The sequence below is a fragment of the Syngnathus leptorhynchus genome, chromosome 4 (genome assembly GCF_054491065.1).
Source record: "Syngnathus leptorhynchus isolate UIUO chromosome 4, UIUO_Slep, whole genome shotgun sequence".
Lineage (NCBI taxonomy): Eukaryota > Metazoa > Chordata > Actinopteri > Syngnathiformes > Syngnathidae > Syngnathus > Syngnathus leptorhynchus.
The window spans coordinates 19257546-19279023 of record NC_141198.1 but is presented as its reverse complement, the minus strand read 5'-3'; the positions used below and the strand labels follow the sequence as shown (position 1 = coordinate 19279023).

General features: G+C 55.4%; 5 protein-coding genes across 20 annotated transcripts; 2 read left to right on the top strand and 3 right to left on the bottom strand.

Annotated features, from left to right (window-relative positions):
* The first annotated feature begins 707 nt into the window (after positions 1 to 707).
* brd3os (BRD3 opposite strand) lies at positions 708 to 1753 on the top strand. The gene has a single exon (XM_085908768.1). It carries the CDS (start codon positions 1317 to 1319, stop codon positions 1617 to 1619), a length of 303 nt encoding a protein of 100 aa, XP_085764894.1. The 5' UTR covers positions 708 to 1316; the 3' UTR covers positions 1620 to 1753.
* A 355-nt stretch (positions 1754 to 2108) lies between these two features.
* Positions 2109 to 8615, bottom strand: LOC147058759 (bromodomain-containing protein 3-like). Of its 6 annotated transcripts, none has more exons than XM_085908766.1 (12): positions 8339 to 8610; positions 6404 to 6680; positions 6065 to 6176; positions 5815 to 5952; positions 5573 to 5726; positions 5279 to 5430; positions 4799 to 5188; positions 4575 to 4703; positions 4176 to 4358; positions 3840 to 4072; positions 3215 to 3525; positions 2109 to 3030 (listed from the first exon to the last, which is right to left on the bottom strand). In XM_085908766.1, exons 2-12 carry the CDS (start codon positions 6493 to 6495, stop codon positions 2912 to 2914), a joined length of 2013 nt encoding a protein of 670 aa, XP_085764892.1. In that variant the 5' UTR covers positions 6496 to 6680; positions 8339 to 8610; the 3' UTR covers positions 2109 to 2911. The 6 variants fall into 6 exon arrangements, with proteins under 6 accessions (XP_085764892.1, XP_085764893.1, XP_085764891.1 ...); XM_085908767.1 differs by having other exon boundaries at positions 4284 to 4358; XM_085908765.1 differs by having other exon boundaries at positions 4152 to 4358; positions 8339 to 8609.
* Positions 8616 to 9333: 718 nt separating this feature from the next.
* Positions 9334 to 12673, bottom strand: LOC147058758 (nucleus accumbens-associated protein 2-like). Of its 4 annotated transcripts, none has more exons than XM_085910321.1 (8): positions 11604 to 12673; positions 11393 to 11516; positions 11015 to 11199; positions 10673 to 10899; positions 10404 to 10571; positions 10128 to 10233; positions 9953 to 10050; positions 9334 to 9825 (listed from the first exon to the last, which is right to left on the bottom strand). In XM_085910321.1, exons 1-8 carry the CDS (start codon positions 11822 to 11824, stop codon positions 9458 to 9460), a joined length of 1497 nt encoding a protein of 498 aa, XP_085766447.1. In that variant the 5' UTR covers positions 11825 to 12673; the 3' UTR covers positions 9334 to 9457. The 4 variants fall into 4 exon arrangements, with proteins under 4 accessions (XP_085766447.1, XP_085766446.1, XP_085766445.1 ...); XM_085910320.1 differs by having other exon boundaries at positions 11393 to 11893; positions 12572 to 12664; XM_085910319.1 differs by having other exon boundaries at positions 11393 to 12673.
* A 955-nt stretch (positions 12674 to 13628) lies between these two features.
* Positions 13629 to 16241, top strand: cfap77 (cilia and flagella associated protein 77). 8 transcript variants are annotated; one of them, XM_085909465.1, is made up of 8 exons: positions 13629 to 13832; positions 14768 to 14819; positions 14951 to 15024; positions 15181 to 15235; positions 15332 to 15572; positions 15714 to 15813; positions 15884 to 15988; positions 16044 to 16241. In XM_085909465.1, the coding sequence occupies exons 2-8, from the start codon at positions 14789 to 14791 to the stop codon at positions 16113 to 16115; spliced, it is 678 nt and encodes a 225-aa protein (XP_085765591.1). In that variant the 5' UTR covers positions 13629 to 13832; positions 14768 to 14788; the 3' UTR covers positions 16116 to 16241. The 8 variants fall into 8 exon arrangements, with proteins under 8 accessions (XP_085765591.1, XP_085765597.1, XP_085765590.1 ...); XM_085909471.1 differs by lacking the exon at positions 14768 to 14819 and adding an exon at positions 14417 to 14467; XM_085909464.1 differs by having other exon boundaries at positions 13629 to 13951.
* ddx31 (DEAD (Asp-Glu-Ala-Asp) box polypeptide 31) lies at positions 15505 to 20835 on the bottom strand. Its single transcript, XM_085909455.1, has 20 exons — positions 20686 to 20835; positions 19893 to 19967; positions 19637 to 19797; positions 19454 to 19529; positions 19347 to 19390; positions 19212 to 19282; positions 19009 to 19118; positions 18893 to 18934; positions 18754 to 18818; positions 18567 to 18686; positions 18391 to 18497; positions 18142 to 18323; positions 17948 to 18082; positions 17821 to 17880; positions 17696 to 17746; positions 17480 to 17619; positions 17323 to 17407; positions 17127 to 17238; positions 16875 to 17067; positions 15505 to 16741 (listed from the first exon to the last, which is right to left on the bottom strand). The coding sequence occupies exons 2-20, from the start codon at positions 19953 to 19955 to the stop codon at positions 16630 to 16632; spliced, it is 1929 nt and encodes a 642-aa protein (XP_085765581.1). The 5' UTR covers positions 19956 to 19967; positions 20686 to 20835; the 3' UTR covers positions 15505 to 16629.
* Positions 20836 to 21478: the final 643 nt, after the last annotated feature.

Genomic DNA, 21478 nt, shown 5'->3' with positions numbered 1-21478 from the left:
CGTCTGACATCATTAGCGAGCACGTCCAGTGCATGGCAGAGGCGCTGCTTGGGAATCTCGGCTGGCGGCTGGCTACACGCGCTCACAAATGCACTCTGTCCCGTGCACGAGTGTGCGTGTGGAGAGGGCAAGGGGGAGGGTTCCGAAAATGTATCAGAAATGAGAGGAGTTAACTCATCGCCATCCTTCTCATCGTCTTCACATTCGCTGTCATCATCTTTGTTATCGTGCAAATTGTCTTCTTCATCATCATCAGTATCTTTGTCATCAGCTTCCTCATCATCATGATCACCACCATGATCTTCATCATTGGCTAGACTTAAAACATGGACACACCGATCGGAATAAAAACGCTTCATGCACGCACGCACGCACGCACGCACGCGCACACACACACACACACACACACACACACACACACACACACACACACACGCACGCACACTTTATTTGGAATCCTCGGTCAAACCCATCCCGATCAAGTTTTTATTCCGAAGGAGAGAGGCGGTTTATGTCGATTGATAATCCGATTGGCGCGGTTGAACGATGTGACGTCAGCGTTTATTTTTTTTCCGGAGGCGAGCGAGCCCAATAAATGGCGGGCGAGAGCTGGCCTCAAGCTTCATTACAAAGTGTGAATGGACGGAGCGATGTTTGGTTGAGACCGAAATCGCCACGGCCACTTTAACGTCGATTTTCGGCATCTCTCGTCAATCTGCACATTGCAATCTGCGATTCAGGGTGTACCCCGCTGGTGAGAAAAAGCGGTTCGCATGAATTCATTTAAACAAGCGAAAACTCGAATTAACGACGAGAAATTAAATCCGTAGGATAATTACAAGTGTGTAGCGCAGCGCAGTGCGCGCCGTTCGGTAGAGGAACATTACATGCAGGCTCGTGTCGTTTGTTCCTACCCGGACCACAAAACTGAGGCGCTCTCGCCGACTCACACCAAACAAAGAGGCGCCCCTCAACCGTGACACAAATAGCGATATTTGTTGCACTACTTGAGCTTGAAAAGCACCACACAATAGCTCGCTAACGCAGTTAACGAGCGTGTGCGTGAAAATCTCGGTTTCTGTGATGGTTAGTATCAGCCATTAGCCGGGCGGCGAGCTGCGGCTCGTATTGGACTGTGGCCGCCGCTCAAAGGTAGTCAAGTGGAGCGCAGTCAGTTGCGTCGCCATGGTAACGGACGCTGCGGAGGCGCCGCCCACCCGCGGAAGCATCACGTGGAGTTGAGCCGAAGCTGAACGCCAGGGAAGCTGCTGCTCCTTGTTCTCCTCCTCCAGGCGGCTTCGGGCCAAAGGGCCTGCATGTCGTCCTCAGGTGGGCCCGCGCTAGAAGACGCTCCCGCCGCGCCCTCTGGCGGCCGCGCTCACTTGGCCTCCAAAGCCCTGTCAGAGTCGTTCGCTCGCCTGCGCTACCTGGACACGTCATTGGTGGTGTGGAGGCAGCAGCAGGTGGCGGCGGCGGCGGCACCCCCGCCTCCGTCCTCTTACCTCAGCCGCAGCCAGTCGGGCTGGTACAGCAGCTACGGAAACAGCGCCGTGGTGGTCCCCGACAAGAGCCGCCTGGACGAGCAGCAAGGACGCTCCAGGGTCTGCGCGCTCATGTAGCGCGACAGACAGGAGCGCAAGGAGCCACTTTCGCCAGATGGTTGAGATTCCAGCTCATAGCCCCTCATCACAATGTAGCTTCGAAGCAAGCAGTCTCATTATACGATAGCCGTTGCGGAAAGTAAATAAATCAAGTTGCTCAACATCTATGGTTCTATCCGTAAGGTTTTGTTACTCATCTGTTTCCTCTGTTTTATTCAATTCTTTAAATGAAATGGCGTTTGTTTAGTGTGTGTGTGTGTGAGGGGGGGGTTGGATATGTCCGTTTGGGCCGTTTCCTCTGGGGAAAAAAGAACGCACGTCAACAAACAGCAGCACGTTGGATGCTGTCCAACCATCATGAACATTTCAAATCGCTTACACGCCCCATCCTACTCAATATCAGAACCAATGAAGCGCCCTGGAAAAGTATCCCACAAAGCCAAACTATTCCCGCCGTTTGCCCATGTTAGCGTGCTTGCGCTCGCGGCAGAGTCAGCCAGGCCAAGCTCACGTTACGTGTTTATTTATGAAAAGAAAGGAAGTCAGAAAATAAGGATCCCATATCAGTAATTACACCAAATGACTTTTTTTTTTTTTTTCTTCTTCTAGCTTCTCGCGTGTTGGCGCGTAGCACACGCGTGTAGCACGGCGACTACACGGGAAGCTACTTGACGAGAAGCGACTATACAAGAAGCTACTATACAGTGCTGACGTACGGCCCGACGGAGTGCATGCAAACACATCAAATCACTCTTTTCCTTTTTCTTAGTAAAATACAAAATTAACTAGAGCAACTAAAAAAAACAAACTCGCCCCTGCCCGTCCGTCCGTCCGTCGCACGTGGCCGTCTGGTGTGACCTGACCGATGGGACGAGGACATCGATGATGATTAAGAACGTAAAATTTGAAAGATTAAAAACTTGTTCCCCCCTCGCAGCGGTGTTTGGCGGTAGTGTTAGTGGAAGGGTGGGGGCAGGTGGCGACGTCACAAAGGCTTTTCATTGACTCAAAAGTGTCTGTCACGGAAAATCGCTGCCGTGCCTCCCCCAACGGGACATGCCTCCCCCAACGGGGCATGCCCCCCGCCCCCCAGGCCATTCTTCTGACGGCAAACGTGTCGACTTTCATTTCCTCCACAAAGAACAAAATTCAAAAACAAAGACTAGATAGATGCTAAAAAAACAGCTCAGCTTATGTACATACATCTGTGTGTATACTTGAGTGTCTATATTTATATATTTTGTGTGTGTGTGTGTGTGTGTGTGCGTGCGTGCGTGTGTGTGCGTGCGTGGGGAACAAGTCCGGAGAGTTCAGTCTGTGTCTGACGACGATGACGTTCCCGTTGAGGAGCTGTCATCAGACGAGGAAGATGAGCTGCCACTCAAATGACTGGCCCCGCCCCCCGATGCCCCGCCTCCAGCTTGCTTCTCTGAAAAGAAAACAAACAAATGATGAGCGCCTCCTCGGTGCAGACGTTTGGAGGCTCGAATTGACACTCGTGGGTACGGCTCCGTTCGTCCTTCCTTGAAGTTCTTTCTTCTGCTGTGTGTGTGTGTGTGTGTGTGTGTGTGTGTGTGTGTGTGTGTGTGTGTGTGTGTGTGTGTGAGACTCACGCAAGAGCTTCCTCTGCTTCTTCTGCAGGCAAGACTTGACGTAGCGCTCCAGTTCTCGGAGCGTGGACGGCTTGAGGGTCTCAAAGTCGATCTCGATCTCGTCGGGGTTGGAATCCCTTAGGGAAGGTTCCCTGGACTGGATGATGTGCACCACGCGGCCCAGCTTCTCTCCGGGCAGCCGATTGATGTCCAGACTCAGCTGACGTTTCTCGTCATACGACATGGGCAGAGAAGACGACTCCTCGGCGCCGCCGCCGTCGTCACCGTTGGCCGAGCCGCCCCCGGCCGCCTTGGCGCCCTTCTTGGCTTGTCTGGGAGACGGAGCGGCACACGACAGTTTGGCAACGTTTGGGCCCCTGAGAGGCCGCCGCTCGCTCAGCGAGAACCTCAACCCGGCACAATCGGACATGTTTTACTGTAGAGAAGCTGAAATTCCGTGGGACAAGCTGTTGCAGACGGAAGGAAGGAGTGAAGGAAAGAAGAAAGGAAGGAGTGAATAAGGAAGGAACGAAGGAAGTAAGGAAAGAAGGAAGGAAGTGAGGAGTGAAAGCGAGAAGGAAGGAGTGAAGCAAGCAAGGAAGGGAGCAAGGAAGCAAAGAAGGGAGCAAGGAAGGAAGGGGCTCACCTGGCAACAGTGACGGTGCTGTTGGCTTTACGCGCCGGCGCCTTCTTCTGATTGGCCTTGTTAGGCTGCTGAGCTTGGGCCTTGGGCTTCTTGTCGTCGTCGGGCTTGGCCTTGGCGGCGCTTTTGTCGGCCTTGTCTTTCTTCTTGTCCTTGTCCTTCTTCTCCTTCTTCTTCTTGGGCTTGCTGACGGGCGCCTGCGACAGGACGGCCAACTGCTCGTGCACAGCCTTCAGCTGGAGGGAGAAGCTCGTTAGCGTCCGGTTAAACCCGTTAGCGCTAGCCGGAGGAGGAGACGAGTAGAATGTTCTGGACCTGGGATTGGCCGGCAGCACCAACCTGCTCCTGTAGCTCAGCCAAGCGCGTGGCGCGCTCCTCCTCCGAGTCGGACGACTCGTCTGAGGAGGAGTTGTTGCTGCTGTCGGACGAGGCCGTGCTTTTACTAACCAATGGCGTCGTGGACGGCGCCGACGCCTCCACGCCTTCGTCCGGGATCTTGGCGAAGCGCATCTCGAACACGTCCTGCCGGAAGACGGACGGCGGCCGTCAGCCTACGAGCCTCGTCGCTCTCCCGCCTTTACTTTACTACTTTGCCATCTGGAACAAACTTTGCTCAAAAGAGCTCATTCCTAACGCTTGCTCAGATTGCTGACTGGGGAAAAGTCAAAGGTGAGGTGGAGCAAGCACGCTTGGCCTCCTAATGTGTGGCAACGCGGGCGGGCGGGCGGGCGATGGTACCTGCAGCTTGCGCGCCATGGCCACCACCTCGTGGTCGGGGGGGTTGTACTTGTAGCAGTTGGAGAACATTAACCTGACGTCAGTGGCGAAGCTCTGAGGGTCGCCGTACTCGCCTTTGTCCATCTTTTTCTGCAAAAAAAAAAAAAAAGCGCCGGCGAGTTACAGGCCGGCCCCCCGCCTCGATGGCCCGGCCCAATGGCTTGGTGGCTTGGCCCGACGCTTACCCTGACGGTGCTGAGGTCCATGGGGTGCTTGATGATGTCGTGGTAGTCGTGCAGCTCCAGGGCCTCGGCGTCGACGGGCTTGTAGAAGGGCCAGGCGTAGGCGGCGTGCTTTTTCGACAGCATCTCCTTCAAGATGGCGTCGCAGTGTTTCATCTGCTCTCCTGGCTTGCCTCCCTTGCGGCCGCCGGCGGCCGCCCCGCCCGCGTCGCCCGTCTCCGGCTCCTCGCCCGGCTCCCGCCGCGCTTTGGCGGGGCGGGCGGCGGCCTCCCGGCGGGCCGAAGCCAGCTTGGCGGGTTTGGCGTCCTGCGCGGTGGGCGAGTCAGCACGACTGGCCGAGATGGCCGACGTGGTGGGCGTGGTGGTGTCCGCTTTCCTCTTCACGCCCTTCTTCTGTCGGCACAGCGCGCACCACGCACGGTGGGTGACGTCTGGCAAAAGCCACCGAGGAAAAGTTGGGGCCCAGCCGGGCCTGGCGCTCACCTTGACGACGGGCTGAGCGGACGGCATCATGGCGGCGGGCGGCGGCACGGGCGGCGGCTGGACGTTTGTGGGCGTGGCGGAAATGACGGCCGTCTGGGAGGGCGAGGGGTAGGAGGACGGCGGCGACGCCGATGACTCCGCCTGCTGACTCACTGACACGCAAAGGAGGTGGACCATGAGCGAGCGACCGTCTAGCGCCGGGCTAACAACGGTCCTTTGCGATCGGACTGGTTCCGATTTTTGGGAAAATGCTTTCCATCCGTCTGTCCATTCATTTGGTGCGTGCGTACCTACCTGGGGCGGCGGCGGCGCCAGGAACCTGCTTGCTCTTGTTCTTGCCTTTGGGGGCGGGCGGCAGCAGTGCCACTTCCTCCTGAGGCATCTGAGCCACCTTCTGCAGAAAGATCTTCTCCAGCGCCTGCGCCATTAGCACGATGTCGTCTGTTGGCTGCGCACACACACAAAGCACACAAAGCCGCCACCTCAAGTACAAGTACGGAAAGAAGTTGCAAAGCCGGGGCAGCCCGGGAGCGCACCTTGTTGTAGATGTAGCAGTTGGTGAACATGGTGTTGAAGTCCTGCATGGCCTCGCTGGCGCTCCAGTAGTAGTTGTTCTCCAGACGCTTCTTAATGGTGCCCATGTCCATTGGGTTCTTGATCACCTTGTGGTAGTCCTACACACACACACAGAGACACACACACACACACACACACACACACAGAGACAGGCTCAGCCCATCCACTCCCCACAGCCTGGTACCAGCAGGGTGGGCGGCGGACGCTAACCGCCAGGCACAGCTTGATGGCGTCCACGGGCTGGTAGAAAGGCCACGCAAACTGATGCTTCCACAGCGTCTTCACCACCACGTTCTGCATGTACTGCAGCTGGTTTGTCTTCCTGCGCGCGCGCGCGCACACACACACACACACACACACACACACACACACACACACACACACACACACACACACACACACACACAAGCAACGCTTTGGATGGGTCGGTCGTCATGGCGCAGCCGCCACGTGGCTGGCGACTGGCCAATTGTTGCCACAGAAAGAGGACACTGAGCTAACGCAGCTTCCTGTCGGCTAGCCGTTAATGAAGCTGTGGCGGAGCCTCACCTGCCAGGCTTGGTGGGGTTGGTGACCTCCGGCGGCGGCGGGTTGCTGAGGGCCGGTGGGCTCGCAGGGGCGGCCTCGGGGGCGTCCGACATGGTGGACGGCGACGCGCTGGCGCGGCGTGGGGATGCAGCGTCTGACCGCAGGAGGGGTGGGGAAACGGCAGAAGGTGGTCCCGAAAGAGCGGGCGGGACTGCAGGCGGGCGAGTGCCTTTGGCTCAGTTGCGTTGCGCCTTCAGCTGGACCTTTCCCTCCAGGAGACAAACTCCCATCGTACGACCTGACAAAGGCACTGCGTTAGTTGTCAGCAAGCCGACAGGGTGAAGATGGGGGGGGACGGACGGACGGACGGCGGGCAACGACACAAGCGGCAGTCATCCATCATGCGGAACTCTCAAGAACACAATAAGAGCAATTACGGAACTCTCAAAAACACAGAAGGAGCACTTTAAAGGCCTCGTCAATCCACCAGAACTAAATAAACGAAAACATAAATAAATAAATAAAACTTGAATTTGCGCAATTGACTCATTTTGGACGCTTCATGTGCATATTTTCAAATGAAACTTGTCAGCCAATCGGCAAAGGGTTCTCTACGCGAACTGAGCAATACAGTTGGGCCACTCTGCTGTTCCCAAGTTCGACTGTCCGTTTGAAAATTGAAGGCGGCAACATTTCTGGATGCAATATCACAACCAAATATTCCCCTAGAAAGGCCACAATAAACCCAAATTATTGGCGGGCATTTTCTTACCAGGAACAATCAAAAAAGCGAGCAAAAAAACACACTCCATAAACTGGAATGTAAAAAGTATGGCATTTGAACGTGGCAACATGGCAAGCTTCACTTGTGACTTTGGCTAAACAAACACAGCAGCTCCTTTGAGTCCGTCCGTTCGTTCAGTGTCTTCGCAATCAAAGTTAGTGGTTTCAAGAATGGAAACCAAAAAGGAGGCCAGGAATATCCCGATTTCAAATCACGGCACACATACGTACGTCACTCGGCTGAACCCGAAGGAAGCGATTGCTTTAGCTTGACGGCAAGTCAAATGTATCCCATTTCGCGTGTCAAAACGTGTAGCCCGTGACGTCACAACGTGAAACTGAGCTCAGCAGCAAAACCTCCGTGTTTCATTTCAAGCTTGCATTTATCTCGCAACCCGGATTTTCGCTTGAGCCTCGCGTTAACTGCTGTATGTTTTTATTTATCTCGGCAAAATTGGTAAAGATGGCTCTGAAATAGAAACGTTGCCTTCGAAGGCAGCTAAGCGTCCGTTTGCAAGTTCCACCGACTGCATCGGAAAAAGCCAAAGCCAAAGTGAACTCGCCTGGCTTGGCGGCTTGCAGATGCTTGCAGCGGCGGCTAGCGCACAAGCTAACGGCCGACAGCGGCGGCTCCTGGGCGAATCCCCGCGATGAGCCCGCCAGCCGCTTTTTGGCTCACACGCAGCCCGTTTCTGTCCGCCGACGTGGGCGCAAACGTAGCCCTGCGATGAAAGGCGCTCGCGGGCTTGCCCATTTTCTCACGGCCCAGCGCGACGCTCGCGATGCTCGTTCGCTAGCTAGCTGGAAAAAGATGGCGGGCAAGCCGACGCACAAGAGCGACTCCGCGAGCTAGCACCATACCGTTCAGCACGTCGCCACCACAAGGAAGAAGCGCGCACGCGCGCGGGCGTACGCCCGTCCGTGGACGAAAGGGGGCACGCCGATCTAGTTGCCCGTCAAAGCTGAAGCAACATCGACGCTCGCTTGCTCGCTCGCCCGCTCGCCCGCTGGCTCGCGCTGGCACGGTTAATTAGCACGTTAGCATGTTAGCTGAGCTTTGTCTGAAGGCGCCGAGCGGCCGGGATTGCTCCCGACGAGCGGCGTCACTTTGCAGCCGGGCCAAGCCCGAGCCGGCCCCGAGACCAATGCCACAGCGCGCGCGCACGTGTTTACTTTGGGCTTCGGTCCTCTGGCGGGTCCAACGGCGGCCTCGGCTCACGTTCCGGGATGATTTGGATTTAGCCGAGTAGCATAATAGATGAGTTATCAGCTGTCTCCTCTACGCGCAGCCGTAGTGACTTGGCGCGTCATCGCTGTTGTTGTGCCCCGATTGGCTGGCCGCGAAGTCGAGGCGTTGCCATTGCTTCAACCCGCTTCCCTTCTCGACAAGTCGTGTAGAACAAAATGTCAAATGAAGTTGTAATAAATGTGTTGTGCATACCGAAATAAAAAACTCTAATCAATTGAAATCATTGGGCCGAGCGCGTGCCATGCATTTGTGATCGGACGACCGAAGCATAATTGGCGGAGTGCTGCGATTGGTTGAAGGGAACAGCGCGCTGCTGTGATTGGCCAAGTATTCAGTTTGGCGCTCAAGGGACGAACTTCATTTCCCTGTGTACATTGCGCTCCGCTGTGACGTTAACTGCTGTGTTTGACACCGATTTCAACGTTCAACCACCTCAGCTATCTTGTCCCCAATATGTTGCGGCAAGATCTTTTGCCATCTTTGTTTTGACTATTTCCTCCATTATTTTGCTTGCCTCCGCATTTGTTCATCTTTGCCTTGACTGATTGTTCTTTGGGTTGTGTATTTGTTACAATTCTATCATCTATCTTTTGCGATGTTAAGAAATAAGACTTGCCAAAAGCTCAAGAAACACATTTCAGCACCTGGCACCATCAGATGTTATTGTGCAGTATAAGACACCGATTATTAAGATTCATGTTTTTGGTTTAAATGAAGACGTTCTGTGTGTGTGTGTGGGGGGGGGCTTCTCAAGCAAATGTAGCAACGCTGTAAATATTAATCATAAGCTATGTTCAGTGGTGAGGCGGTGATCAATGGATTGGTTCAAAATGAAAGGAGAGCATGTATGTGATTTCCAGAGAAGCTTTACTGTCATCAGCATGATCAGTCCCGCGTTGCTAGCGGCCAAGAAGCTGGTTAACATGCAGCAGAGCAGCTGAGCAAAAGGACAAGAAGTGCCATAGGGTAGACGGGCCGTGAGGTAGAATGACGGGCGATAAGTTAGGGGACTGACGGGAAGTTGGACAGACGCAGCCCAATGCTTATTGACTGTCTGGAGGCTCCGCCTCCTTGCCGTCAGCATCCGGCGGGGGTGGCGAGGAAGAGGAGGAGGAGGAGGAGCCGGCGCAGAGGACAAGGCGGCAGTGCCGGTCCCGATGTGGCGTACCTTCCCCGGCCAACTCCGGGCACAGGTAGGGGGCGACGCCGAGCCGACGCGTTTCCGAGCTCTCGCCGTTGCCTCCCGGTCCCGTGGCCCCCCTGCGGACTGCCTTCCCGCTGCCGCAGGGCAGCAGAGACCGTATCTTTGGCAACCATCTCTTGCGAACCCTGCGAGCGTTGGTGCACATGTCTGCCGCGATCACGTTCATCTCGCTCTCCTTGAAGCTCGGAGCAAAGTTCTGACAGTACACTGAGCAGGACCGGCATCGTTAGTCGCGGCACGATTATCATCGGGCACGGGCTGTGTTGGGAATCATTCATTTAGTCAAAATGGATGATTGGGAACACAGCCCGAGCGAGCGTGGGACGCGCCTTACGTTTGACGGTGTTTAACACCCGGTTGTCCAGCGGCTTTCGGCTCGGGTCGTTGGTGGAGGAGCGGATCCCCGTCCCGCAGCTGTTGGCCAGGGTGTTTCTACGGATAGCGCAACATTGGAACACGAGTATGCTCGTGTTAGCAAGAAAGGATCATTTAAGCTAGGCTATGCTAACCTGTCAAAGAAGGTCGCCAGCAGCCTCCTGAGCAGAACTTTGTGTTTCACCCCCGCACAAAGGTGACAGTTCATCAGCTGGCCCCGTGTCATCAACACGCCTGAACCTACGCGGGCGCAAATGAGAGTGCACGCACGCACGCACACGTATGCGCACACACACACACACACACACACACACACACACACACACACACACACACAATCCCACTAAACTATTCCACCCCTGGCAACAGCGCTGGTTTTTGTTTTTTTTTCCTTTTAAATGTGACATGACCTGCCACCAGTTCCAGCTTGTGTCCGGGCTCGCCCTCAGCGTAGAGTGCGGGGTGGCATCGATAGCCAATCTGACTGATCAGACTGGCGGGGAGCGCCACGCTGTCTCCTCCCACCGACACGCACGCACGCCGCTCGCTGGCTAACGGCAGGAGCGGCGGCAGCATCTCTATTTAGAGAGCGGCGGCGGCGGGCGGGCGGGCGGGACACCAGGAGGAGAGTCATCAAAAGACACGCAGACGAGTCACGTGACCAGCCGACCGCTCTTACCCCGGTGTTGGATCGCGTCTCGGTATACTCCAGAGTGTGCGGCGGCGCCGGCATCGCCGTAGTAACCGTCATCCGGCTTGACTTCTATCCAGGCTTCCGAGGGGGCGGGCAAGTCTTCTGAAGTAGTTGGGAGGTAGGACTGCAGGCCCAGGACCAGGCTCCTGGAAGCACCCAGGTAATAAACAGCGCCCCCTCTGGTGCTCTGCAGCTCCCTCGAAAAGTCCACTCTGAGGACAAATGGAGGAGGACTAGTCAGAAAGCAGGACTAGGACTAAGGCGCAACCAACTTTCGGATCCGGTCAAAGTGGGACAGGCCACACCGGTCTTGCATGACCTTCTGACCTGCTATTGGGTTCTTCTGGAGTTGTTCCTGCATGCTCCTCAGGAGGCGTCTCTTGCCTCTCCTGTTTGATCCGGCTCTCGGCCACAATCGGGTCCTCTGGAGTCATGCGCGACGGATCTGGACTGGAATCCTGCAGGTGGCCCACAGACCGGTCCAAAGGTCCCAGCTCATCCACTGAGATGGTCTGTGAACCATCATCACCAAAGAAAGGATAACACTAAAGAGCAGCCATTGTGGATTATTCTTTTGAACTAGGTGCTTCCTGCTTTTTGGTCTCGCTGGACCGAGCTGACCATAATATTTGGAACAAGTGGACCGACAATAAGCTCATGGCCGATGGTCTCCCGGGCCACGCCGGACGCTTGACTGAAACTCACCTGCGAGTCGCAGCGGTGCGGCGATGAGGACGATGTGCTCTTTGTCTTCATGAGCTCTCGACTCCTCTCCACAATGTTCTGGACCTGCAGGTACCCGGCCGTATACATGAGGACCAGCTGCTCGCTGGAAACCATGTCGAGACGGCCCGTGTAGCAGAAGGTCAGGATTTGCCGGAAACAGGACGGCGTCACCGAGGACGGGAGCTCGTACGTCGAGCGGGACCATTCCGACGGGTCGGAGGACTCTGCGCTGAACAGGTCCCGGAAGTAGAGCGAGGAGGCGGCCAGGACGGCACGGTGGGCTTTGAAGAGCTGACCCTGGACTAGGATGGACACGTCGCAGTGGAGTCCCAGGAGTCTTTGCTGGTTCAGGCTGCTCAGAACGCTGCTTCCGAAATCACCGACTGAAACCTGAAGACCGGACTCCGCCATGACAGAATGGAGGCGGGCTTAGGGAGGGTTGCTCCTGATGCTGCCGGAAGGTCTAGCGTCCATGTCGTGCTGGTGGAGGGGAGGGGAGAGGGGTCCAAGGAAATTAAGGCATTTGAAGAAAAGCAGAGTCCACTTGAGAGTACGCTTCAGTCTGACAGACACCAGAAGGGTCACGTCGAGGCCAACGTGTCAGGTGGAGTCCACAATATTTTGGGGAAAAGTCCGTCCCGCCTACCACGAGCATGTCATTAGATATCGGCCGGGGCCAGGCGAGTCCGTCCCTAAGGAGTCGCTGTCCGGCCCCTTATGGAAACGTCCCTCCTCCACACACCTGATTGAAATGATCAACGTCGTGTACCACCTTCTGCAGAGCTCGCTGATCATTTCAATGGGAGGGACACGTCCAAAACAAGCAAGACGGCGGCTCTGCCTACCATCGGTCAGCACCGAGACACCCGACATCCGCACACGAGGCGGTCAGAGCGCCCCCTCAGTCTGCATCCAGAACCTCAACTTATTGCTGCGCGCCTCTCATAATAATACCCAGTCATAATAGTACCCATTGTCAAGTCTGCGACAGTCCAGTAAAGTCTACCAGAGTTTTGAGTCCAGCTGTGTCATCGTGCTCCCGGCCACCGTGACCCATTTAAAAAGTAGGAGTCCGGTACACTCGAGGAGTCCGATCAAATCCGCTACAAAGTGCAGTTTTTTCGTTCACTTTGGTCTTGCGCTTGTTTGGTTGCTCACCTCCTCTCTGCACCTCTTCCGACAGTGGCAGCACGCAGACACAAACTCACTCACTCACTCACTCACTCACTCACTCACTCACTCACTCACTCACGCACTCACACGCACACACACACACACACACGCGCGCGCGCACACACACACACACACACACACACACACACACACACACACACACACACACACACACAGCGTGGGGGGGGTTGCAGACAGAGAGGAGGGGGTGGGGGGAGTCATCTGAGGACAGCCAGGGCGCAAATGCAGCTAACTGCTAAAGCAGCTAACTGCCCTGCGAAGGACGACAAGGGAGGGGGCACGGGCGCGCGTGCGCACGCGCGCGCGCACACACACACACACACACACATGCCAGCACGTGTGGCATGACTGAGCTCAACTCACAGCACTGCATTGCAGTAGAGTCGCTTGGCATGCCGACTGCGCAAGCTCGCTCACACGCGCTACAGATGTGTTGCTGCGAGTGGATTGGGTGGCTCACAACTCCAGGTGAGGGAGTGAGTGAGGGCGGGCGGGCGCTCGCTCGCTCACTGGAGCTGTCATAAATGATGAGGTCAGAGAAAAGATGACAAAACTGCTGGGTCATATTCTCGATTGGAATGTATTTGACCTGGCAGACTTTCACGTTTTAATCACAAGAATAAAAACATTTCAAAATTGAAGCATATGGTGTCACTGATGCTAAAATGATTACTTAGCAACAAAGTTAGTAGCAGGCGTCAAGTTCCTTCCACTGTCTGTGCCCCTTTCATTTGACATTTTTTCACTTCTAAATGCTTGTGTTGTTGTGTTGATTTTCTTTGGTATCAAAATCAAACAATAAATGTGCCCCTCCCCCCCAAAAAAGGAACATTCAAACTCAGATGACAAAAAGCAAAAGAGTACAAGCTGTAGCATTTAGATTTAGAAAGAGATTTTGAAAAGGAAACTATTTTCTGACACCCTTTCAGCGTTGAAAGCAAAATAAAAGCAGTGTGCTTCGTCTGCCCGCCGCGAGGTGGCCGCAACAAACATTTGACGTCACCAAAACAACATCCGGGCACGTTGACGAGATCACGAGGAAGAACGCCACAAAGAACGTCAAATGAGAAAAGGCTTCTGTCCAAAGTATTCATCGCGCTGATTTGTCGTGATCATTGAGAACATGACGGAAGAGTACTAACGCGATACGTGACTCGTTCCATCGCGGAGCACTCCACTACCACCTGTTCGGGAAAGGAGGGAGCATTGAGCAGAATACTCGAAGGTGATTGGCTGATGTGGCCACTTGTGCAGCCTACCCAACTTGCTTTTGACCAATCACGGCAACGAAGAAGCATCCGCTAAAAACGCAAAAAGCGCCTCGCTTCGTTCAAAAGGATAACTGTGAGTGACTCTGCGAGAACAGAATGAATGGCGTGGCGTGGCGTCCGCCAGCCTGCCCGCCCGTCCGTCTGCGTATTCGTCCACCGGTGTCGCCAAGTCTGTTTCCGCCTCAGCGCTTCTTGTTTTCATCGCAGCCACGTACGCTACCGGAGACAATCGGCGGCTTCCGTACAAGTGTCTCGTTTTTTGGTGCGAAGTGACAATTCTGTCCACGCGACGGTGCCGTTTCTTAGTGATGGAACGATCATATTACATTACTCCACATGGAACATATGTCCTGACCAAATGATTTCATTAGACTTACATGCATACACAAATAAATAAGTAAACTTCATGTCGTGTCGGCGTTTGTTGTCTGGTAACCATAGCAACGAGTCACCGCACCACTCAGGCGCGAGTTGCTACGGTCGGTCGGTCGGTCGGTCGGTCAGTCACAAGTATTCCAACAAGAATTCTCTTGGTTAGATCGGGCTGCCTGCCACAGGTTCGCTTGTGAAGTTCAAGACGACGTCTAAGGTATTTTTTCTTTTGAGAAAGGGGGCATTTCAAACACGGTCATTGTCCCGCCAATGGCCTACGAAGACATTTTTCCCGACATATTCTTGATAATCATGCCAAACAAGGAATTTGACTAATATTGATTTGATTGGAATAACGTGCCGTTTGGTTTCTTCTCGAATTAAGTTTTGCCAAATTTGGTTGTGTAAAACTTTGGGGGAAAGAAATCAGACAGTACACGAGTGTTGTGCGCAAAAAAACAAAAAAAACAAGGAGATGCCTTCTTTTCATGTTTGGATCATTTTTTCCCCTCGACAGCTCATTTTTGTTCGTGACTTGATGAATCTTGGAGTAAACTCATCAAAAAATGGTAGTGTTTGCTGTCACGTCACAGATTTCAAACGCATGATCCTAATTGGACCAAAGAAACCCGAAACGAAGAAGGAAAATGTTTGTATTTGATTGGTCATTTTGAGGCCTTTCTTCCCCTCCTTCTCACAGTATATCGCCTTAACATGACGTCACCCGCGGAGGGCGTGACCCGAGAGTCCACGAGGGACGACTCATTGCCGAGGGTAAATAAACGCTAATCGGTTAAACTAAGGCGAGACGTCTACGTGACGCCGATGACATCGCAACATAACGTGCGTGCGTGCGTGCGTGCACGCATGCTTGTGTATTCCTCGATTGGATGGCAAATGTGTGAGTGTTTGTCTACGGCCGTGTTTTAGGCTCCACCTTTGACTGGGGGAGCCAGCAGCAGGTTCCCTGCAGACGTGGCCCAAGGTAAGCAACAGTCTTGTCCGCTTTGGTGTCAGGCGAGAACGACGGCACACGTACCTGTGCTCTGCTCTTTTCTGTTGTGTTGTGTTGTGTGTGCAGCCTTATCCCGTTGGAGCGTCCAGTGCCGACAGCAAGTCCCGCCACCGCATAACCCCCCCGTCCCTGACTTTGTGACCCTCAACCAGGAAGCCATCAAGTCCGGTTGCGTGACGGCCAAACAGCTGAGGGAGTACAGAGCACAGATGGGTGTGGTCAAGCACAGCGCCGCCTCCAAAGCGCACAGAGGCCGAGCTCCGCAACGCCCGCAAGTCCCGGACATCACCTTTGGGGTCAAGACGAGGTGCGACGCGCCTGGCGTTTGGTTTTGAAGGGACTATGCTGCGATTGCGCACGGACGGCGCCGAACGCCCTCGCCGCGCTCTGCTTTGTTTGCTCGTTCCTGAACCGAGGAATTTGAAAGTGTGACGATGGCGTTCCTCAGGCCGAGATCCCCGCTCTTCGACCTTTTGTCTCACGAGTACGGTCGCCGCTGGCTGGAGGACAACGTGAAAAGCCGTAACGAGCACGAACGACGCCACGCGGTCAGAGGACGTGCGCGCCACGCACGCACGCACGCAAGCAAAATGACTCACCTACTTTGTCTGTTTGCAGGTGAAGTGTGTGCCCTTCACACACACGCGCACTTCTTTGCTACGCACCAACCCTGCGCTTCCTCACACGAAGACGCACACACACACGTGTGCACGCTATGCACAGGTAGTATAGACACACACGCCAAAGTCTGCGCGAGCACTTACCAACTGTGTGTCAGGTGGGCACCGCTCTGGACACTTTCAGCAAACGTCCCCATGCAAAACCCACAGTCAACAAGGCAGACGGTTAATGCAATGAGTGGCGAGGTCAGCGGGCGAGCGGGCGGGCGCGCGCGCGCATCACCAACTCAACAATGCTGTCATGTGCGTGATGGCAATCAATAAAAGTTGGAGGTGAAGGTACCCCCGTCAAGGCATCCTGCCCTCTGTCAAGTGCATGCGGGCGACATTGCAAAATAACAAGCACGGCTTTGGTACCTCATGGCAGGTGTCAAACCCAAGGCCCGGGGGCCAGATACCGCCCGCCACATCATTTTATGTGGGCCGCAAAGACACATTGTGCATCGACTTCATGTGTCAATACTAAAGTAACAAATTGTCTTTGCGTTTAAAATATTGGAGGTATAAACAAATCATTTTTATTCGCCTTTTTTTTTTTTTTTTTTTTTTTACGAATCAAACCATACAAGAAGCAGACAGTCATAACGGCCCCCTGTACGACTACGGTGCGGCCCGCAACAAAAAAATGGGTGTGACACCTCTTTTTCGCTTTAGCTTGACGTGTCAACCGGCGGGGGTGCGTGGTCAGTCCATCTCTTGTGGCTCCGTCCGCTTCTTTTTCTTGGTGGTGAATTGGAGACCGGCGGAGAACTCGTCGGCGGCGGCCTCGGCGCTCTGCTGCCGCAGTCGATGCAACCTGGGTGAGGGAGGGATTTGGCATTGGTTTGATGGACACGCGGACCATCCGCAATTGGATATGCCGCCGGAAATAGTCAATCTCCATCATTGCTGTAACCTCGCAAAGTGTTTTAATACGCTTGCGTGCTCACTTGCGGCGTGGCTTCGCAGCGCTCTGGGCTCCCCGCGGGCCACCCCCTCCTCTGGCTCCGTCGGCGAGGTCTCGCGGCGCGTCTCTCAGGCCAAAGCTCTTGGCGGCGTGGCCCAGGTGGAGGGCGCGGATGTGGAAGACGTGCTTGAGACGGGCCGGGTAGGTGGCGTACGAGCGCAGGTACGAGCCCAGCGCTGACGGCACGGCGGAGCGTCAGCTGGGGGCGAGGCGGGCAGGGCGGCAGAGCTCTTACCTTTCTTGGCGTTGCGCAGCGATGTGGCATCGGCGTGGACAAAGTCCTCAAAGTGCGTCTGCAGGACGGTGGCGCGCTCGCGCGTCTCCATCTCCAGAGCGCCGCGACTCGTCTGCCGGGCGTCAAATCGCACGAGTCGCCATCGAGCGCACGCCACCCGGCTCGGATGCTTACATATGTAAGGTGCGAGCGATACCTGGCTGCGGTACTTGCCCCGCCCCTTGAAGGTGTCGTCTTTCATGAGATGGGCCAGGATGTCGGCCAGCTTCATCTCCGACAAGCTGCGAGCAGATGTCGCCGCACGTCCGGTCAGCGCCGGCCGGATCTCGAGCCGAACCGGGACGGCGCCTCACCTGATGCCGCCGCGGGCCAATTCGTCCACAAACGCCGACTCGCCGGGCGTGAGGAAGAGGAGGCTGCTGCCCGCCAAACCCATGCGCGCCGTGCGCCCCGCACGGTGGACATACTCCGCCACGCTGCACGGAGGCGTGTACTGCCAGCGGGGGACGACGACACGCAGGTCAGAAGGGAGGAAAAGTGGAACCGCTGCGCCCTTGTGTGCGTGTCACCTGTATTATCCACGTGACCTCAGGTAAGTGGAGCCCACGAGCGGCGACGTCCTGAAACCACGACAAAAGTGTTGGGAGCGTACCAGCCCATTGGCGTCACTCACGTCGAGTGCATCTGAACGGACCGTACACAGCAGAACTCGCTGCTCAGAAGCCAAGAAGTCGCCAAAGGCCTCAGTGCGCTCCTGGTAGACAAAGCAAAGGTCATCCGACGCTCTGGAGACGGAGCCCGGAGCCCGGAGCCGGCCTCACCTCCTGACACATGCTGCCGTGGAGGCGCAGGAAGAGCGGGCCCGCCCCCAGCTTGGCTGACAGCACGCCGCAGAAGAGCGAGTGCAGGAAGTCCACCTCCTCGCAACTGGACACAAACACCATGGCCTTCTTGCCCTACCGCGCGCACACGTGAGCGAGCAGGTGACGGTGACACGCTTAGAGGACGCACATACCCGGGAGGCGTGGAGGAGGAAGGTGGCCAGGCAAACCAGTCGGACTTTACTGGGCACCACCACCGCAAAGTGTCGGAGGCCCGTCGGCAGCGCAAAGTTTTCCCTTTGGCCTTCGGGGGCGGGCTCGTGCACCTGGACGCTGATCGGGTCCTTCAGACAAATGTCTGCCAAACGCGTCACACCTTCCGACACACAGGTGACTGTCAAGGATTAGGGCAGCTTTGGGCTTTGGGCCCGGTGAGCATTTACCCTGCGTGAGTGTTGCCGACAAGAGAACATTTTGTCGCTCTGATCCGGCGGCGTTCAAAGAATCTAGGATTATTGAGAGGTCCTTCTCGAAACCCAGGTCCAGCGTTCTGCAAGAGAAGGCGGCGGTTTGGGCCCGTGCGCTGTTGCGTTTGCCATCGCGCGTGTGCGCGCCGTACCGGTCGGCCTCGTCCAGAACCAGCCAGCGTACGGCGCCAAAGGCGATGCTGACGGTGTGTTGGATGTGATCCACCAGACGTCCCGGCGTGGCCACCAGGATGTTGATGCCTTTGCGCAATCTGCCGACACCGGGCCAAACGCTGCGCTTAGGGGCGGGCGGGCCACTTTGCGCGCATACGTACGTACCGGGCCTTCTCCGACTTCCTCTTCTCGCCGCCCATCAGAACGCCGGGAACGATCCAGGTGAACGGCTGCCGGCCGAGGGAGGAACAGGGTCAGCGCTTTCCGTCCTTTCGCCATAAATGCGAGCGAGCGCGCCGGTTACCTTGAGAAGTTTCTGGAAGGTGCCGAAAGTCTGCTGGGCCAGCTGGACAACGACAAGACGGCGGAAATGAGCAAAGACCGGCGCCGGCCCGGCCATTTCCTGCAAATAAGGCTAACCTCCCTGGTGGGCACCACCACGAGGGCCAGAGGGCCGTCGCTGCGCCGGACTTTGGTGGGGAGACCCTGCAGGCTCTGCACCAGCGGGACGGCAAAAGACAGCGTCTTACCTGCCACGTGCGACAACACACACACACACACACACACACACACACACGTCAGCGGCCGGCCGGCAGTCAATCCGTCACTGCGCGTACACTGACCTGATCCCGTCTGGGATCGCACCACGGCGTCTCTCCCCGACAGAAGCGCCGGGATGCTCTGCTTCTGAACGCTGGACCGCGACAAGATGTCGTCAAGCTGGAGCAGAGAAGGAAACCTTCCTGCCCGTGTCTTACCTGGTTAGCGTGGAGACATTGAGGACTTTGTTCAGCGTTGCCACCTGGTGCAGAAAAAGAGTCCATCAGGCCAAGGAGCTGACAGCGCGTGAGCGTGAGCGCATTACCAGGTGAGGGTGAAGGTCCAAGTCTGAGAAGGCCTCGGAGGTAAAAATCTTCTCTGTAAGCGGACACACGCCGGCCCTTAGCAAATGGGAGATCGTCGACACGCCATGGGCAGAAAAGGCAAAAGAAGTCAAAAGTGCTCATTTGAAGGACACAACTAAAGTCTTTCCAGATGAGGGCCTCACCTGCGCACTTGCGGTATCTCCGGGTTGTGCCTGAACAGCGACGAGGTCTTGACGTCTGCCTTGAGGTGCCGCCCGACCTGCGCTGGAGGCGGGGCCTCTTGCGGCCGCCTTACCCGTTTGGCACAACGCTCTTTGAAGGGAGGCCGCTTCCTCTTGGCCGCCTGAAGGGCAGACACAAAATCGGTTGGCGCATTCATTCGCCAATGCCACGCCAATGCCTGCTCTGAGAGAGCGAGTCAGGTCAAAGTAGCCTCACCGGTGGAGCGGAAGGTGAACAGGAAGTGATGTTGATGCACAGCTGCCCGTCCGATGACGACATCTTCGCCCCGTCCTGAGCAAGCGAGCCACAAGACAAGCCCGATTGAAGGCGCGGCCGGACGCTTCGACGGAAGCGGTCCAAACGGCGTGTTTCTACATACTATTTCAATCATCTAATCATACGAATGACATCGTGATGTAGTCTGAAAGCAGAGGTCTGTATGTTGCACGGATGCAATATGCACTTAGAAATGGATTTTCTTTGTTGGTATTAGTATTTATTCCTGACGGGCTCGTGTCATTTCTTCAGCTTGAAGAAAATCCAGCCAAAATAGAAACCTTGCGGACAGATGTGCACCACGCCACGCCAATACTTTCTTTCCAATCACAATGTTTACAGTCAAAGTCATAACAAACAATACCGCTACCGATAGTAAGTCTGATGACGCTGATACTGATACTACTAGGAAGTCATAAAAGTTGTCAGTGGCAAGATTGCTGACTTGGGGCGCCCTCTAGCGATATAATCAAGAACCTTCAGGACACCCATTCGACTTGGGAGCAGTCGAGCCTTTTCTCAAGCGAGTCCGCCCACCTCGACGTGACTTCCAAGCCGGACTTGGACCTCAGCCAGCATTTTAGACTCGCGTGTATTTCGCGGCAAATGCTAGCAACGAGCCAGCAGCCAACAAGGAGGCACCTTGACTCCAAAATGTCGCACGTAAAGGGCGGCCAACATAACCCAGTGGAAACATGAACGCAGACGTGAAGCCCAAAGACCAAAAACTCACCGCTAAGCACGCACGCACGAAGAGCGAGAGAGCACGCGTGGAAAGGCTTGTGTGTCACGTGACGAGACGAGGCCGCGCCTCTTTCGTCTCTTCTTCTTCGGCGTCTTTGTGTTCTTCTTCGTTGCCTTGCCAGTGGGCATTGCTTGCCTTTGGGTTGTCGTTTTCATTCAGCTGCTCTTGTCGCTTCGAAGAAAAAGTCCAACGAGTAGATTGTTTGTTGTTCAATCAGTAGATTGCTTGTTGATTTTTTGGGGGGTTCCTGCGTGTTACAAGTCCGTCCACAGTGCCGACGTGAAATGTGTGCCAATATGATGTCACGCGTGGCGTGCGCATGCGTCTTCAAGAGTGCGTTTGCACACGCGCACGTTCCATTGAGCAGAGACGGTAGAAAACAGGCGTGCTAACATGGCTAAGAAAGAAAAGCATTCCCCGTGCAGAGTGCGAGATAAAGAATGAAATTGCTCTTAAGCAGCAAAAACGCAATGTTTGCCAATCAATCAAAGCAATCAAGTGAAAAGGAACACAAGTCAGTTCAAAAAGAAAGGAGACGTCACAAAGTCACGATGATGTTACTGTGATGTCACTATGAAGTCACTGTAATGTCACGATGATGTCACGACGACGTCACGACGATGTGCAAAATGAAAAAGTTAGATAACAATCGGCGCCGCACGGCAACCTCGGTGGCCAACGTCGGCACGCGGCCGTGACGTCGACTCGGGCCGCGGCATCGGTGACGCGCCCGGGGCGCGCTCGGGCCGAGCGTCGCGTCGACGACGCCGCCGCCGCCACC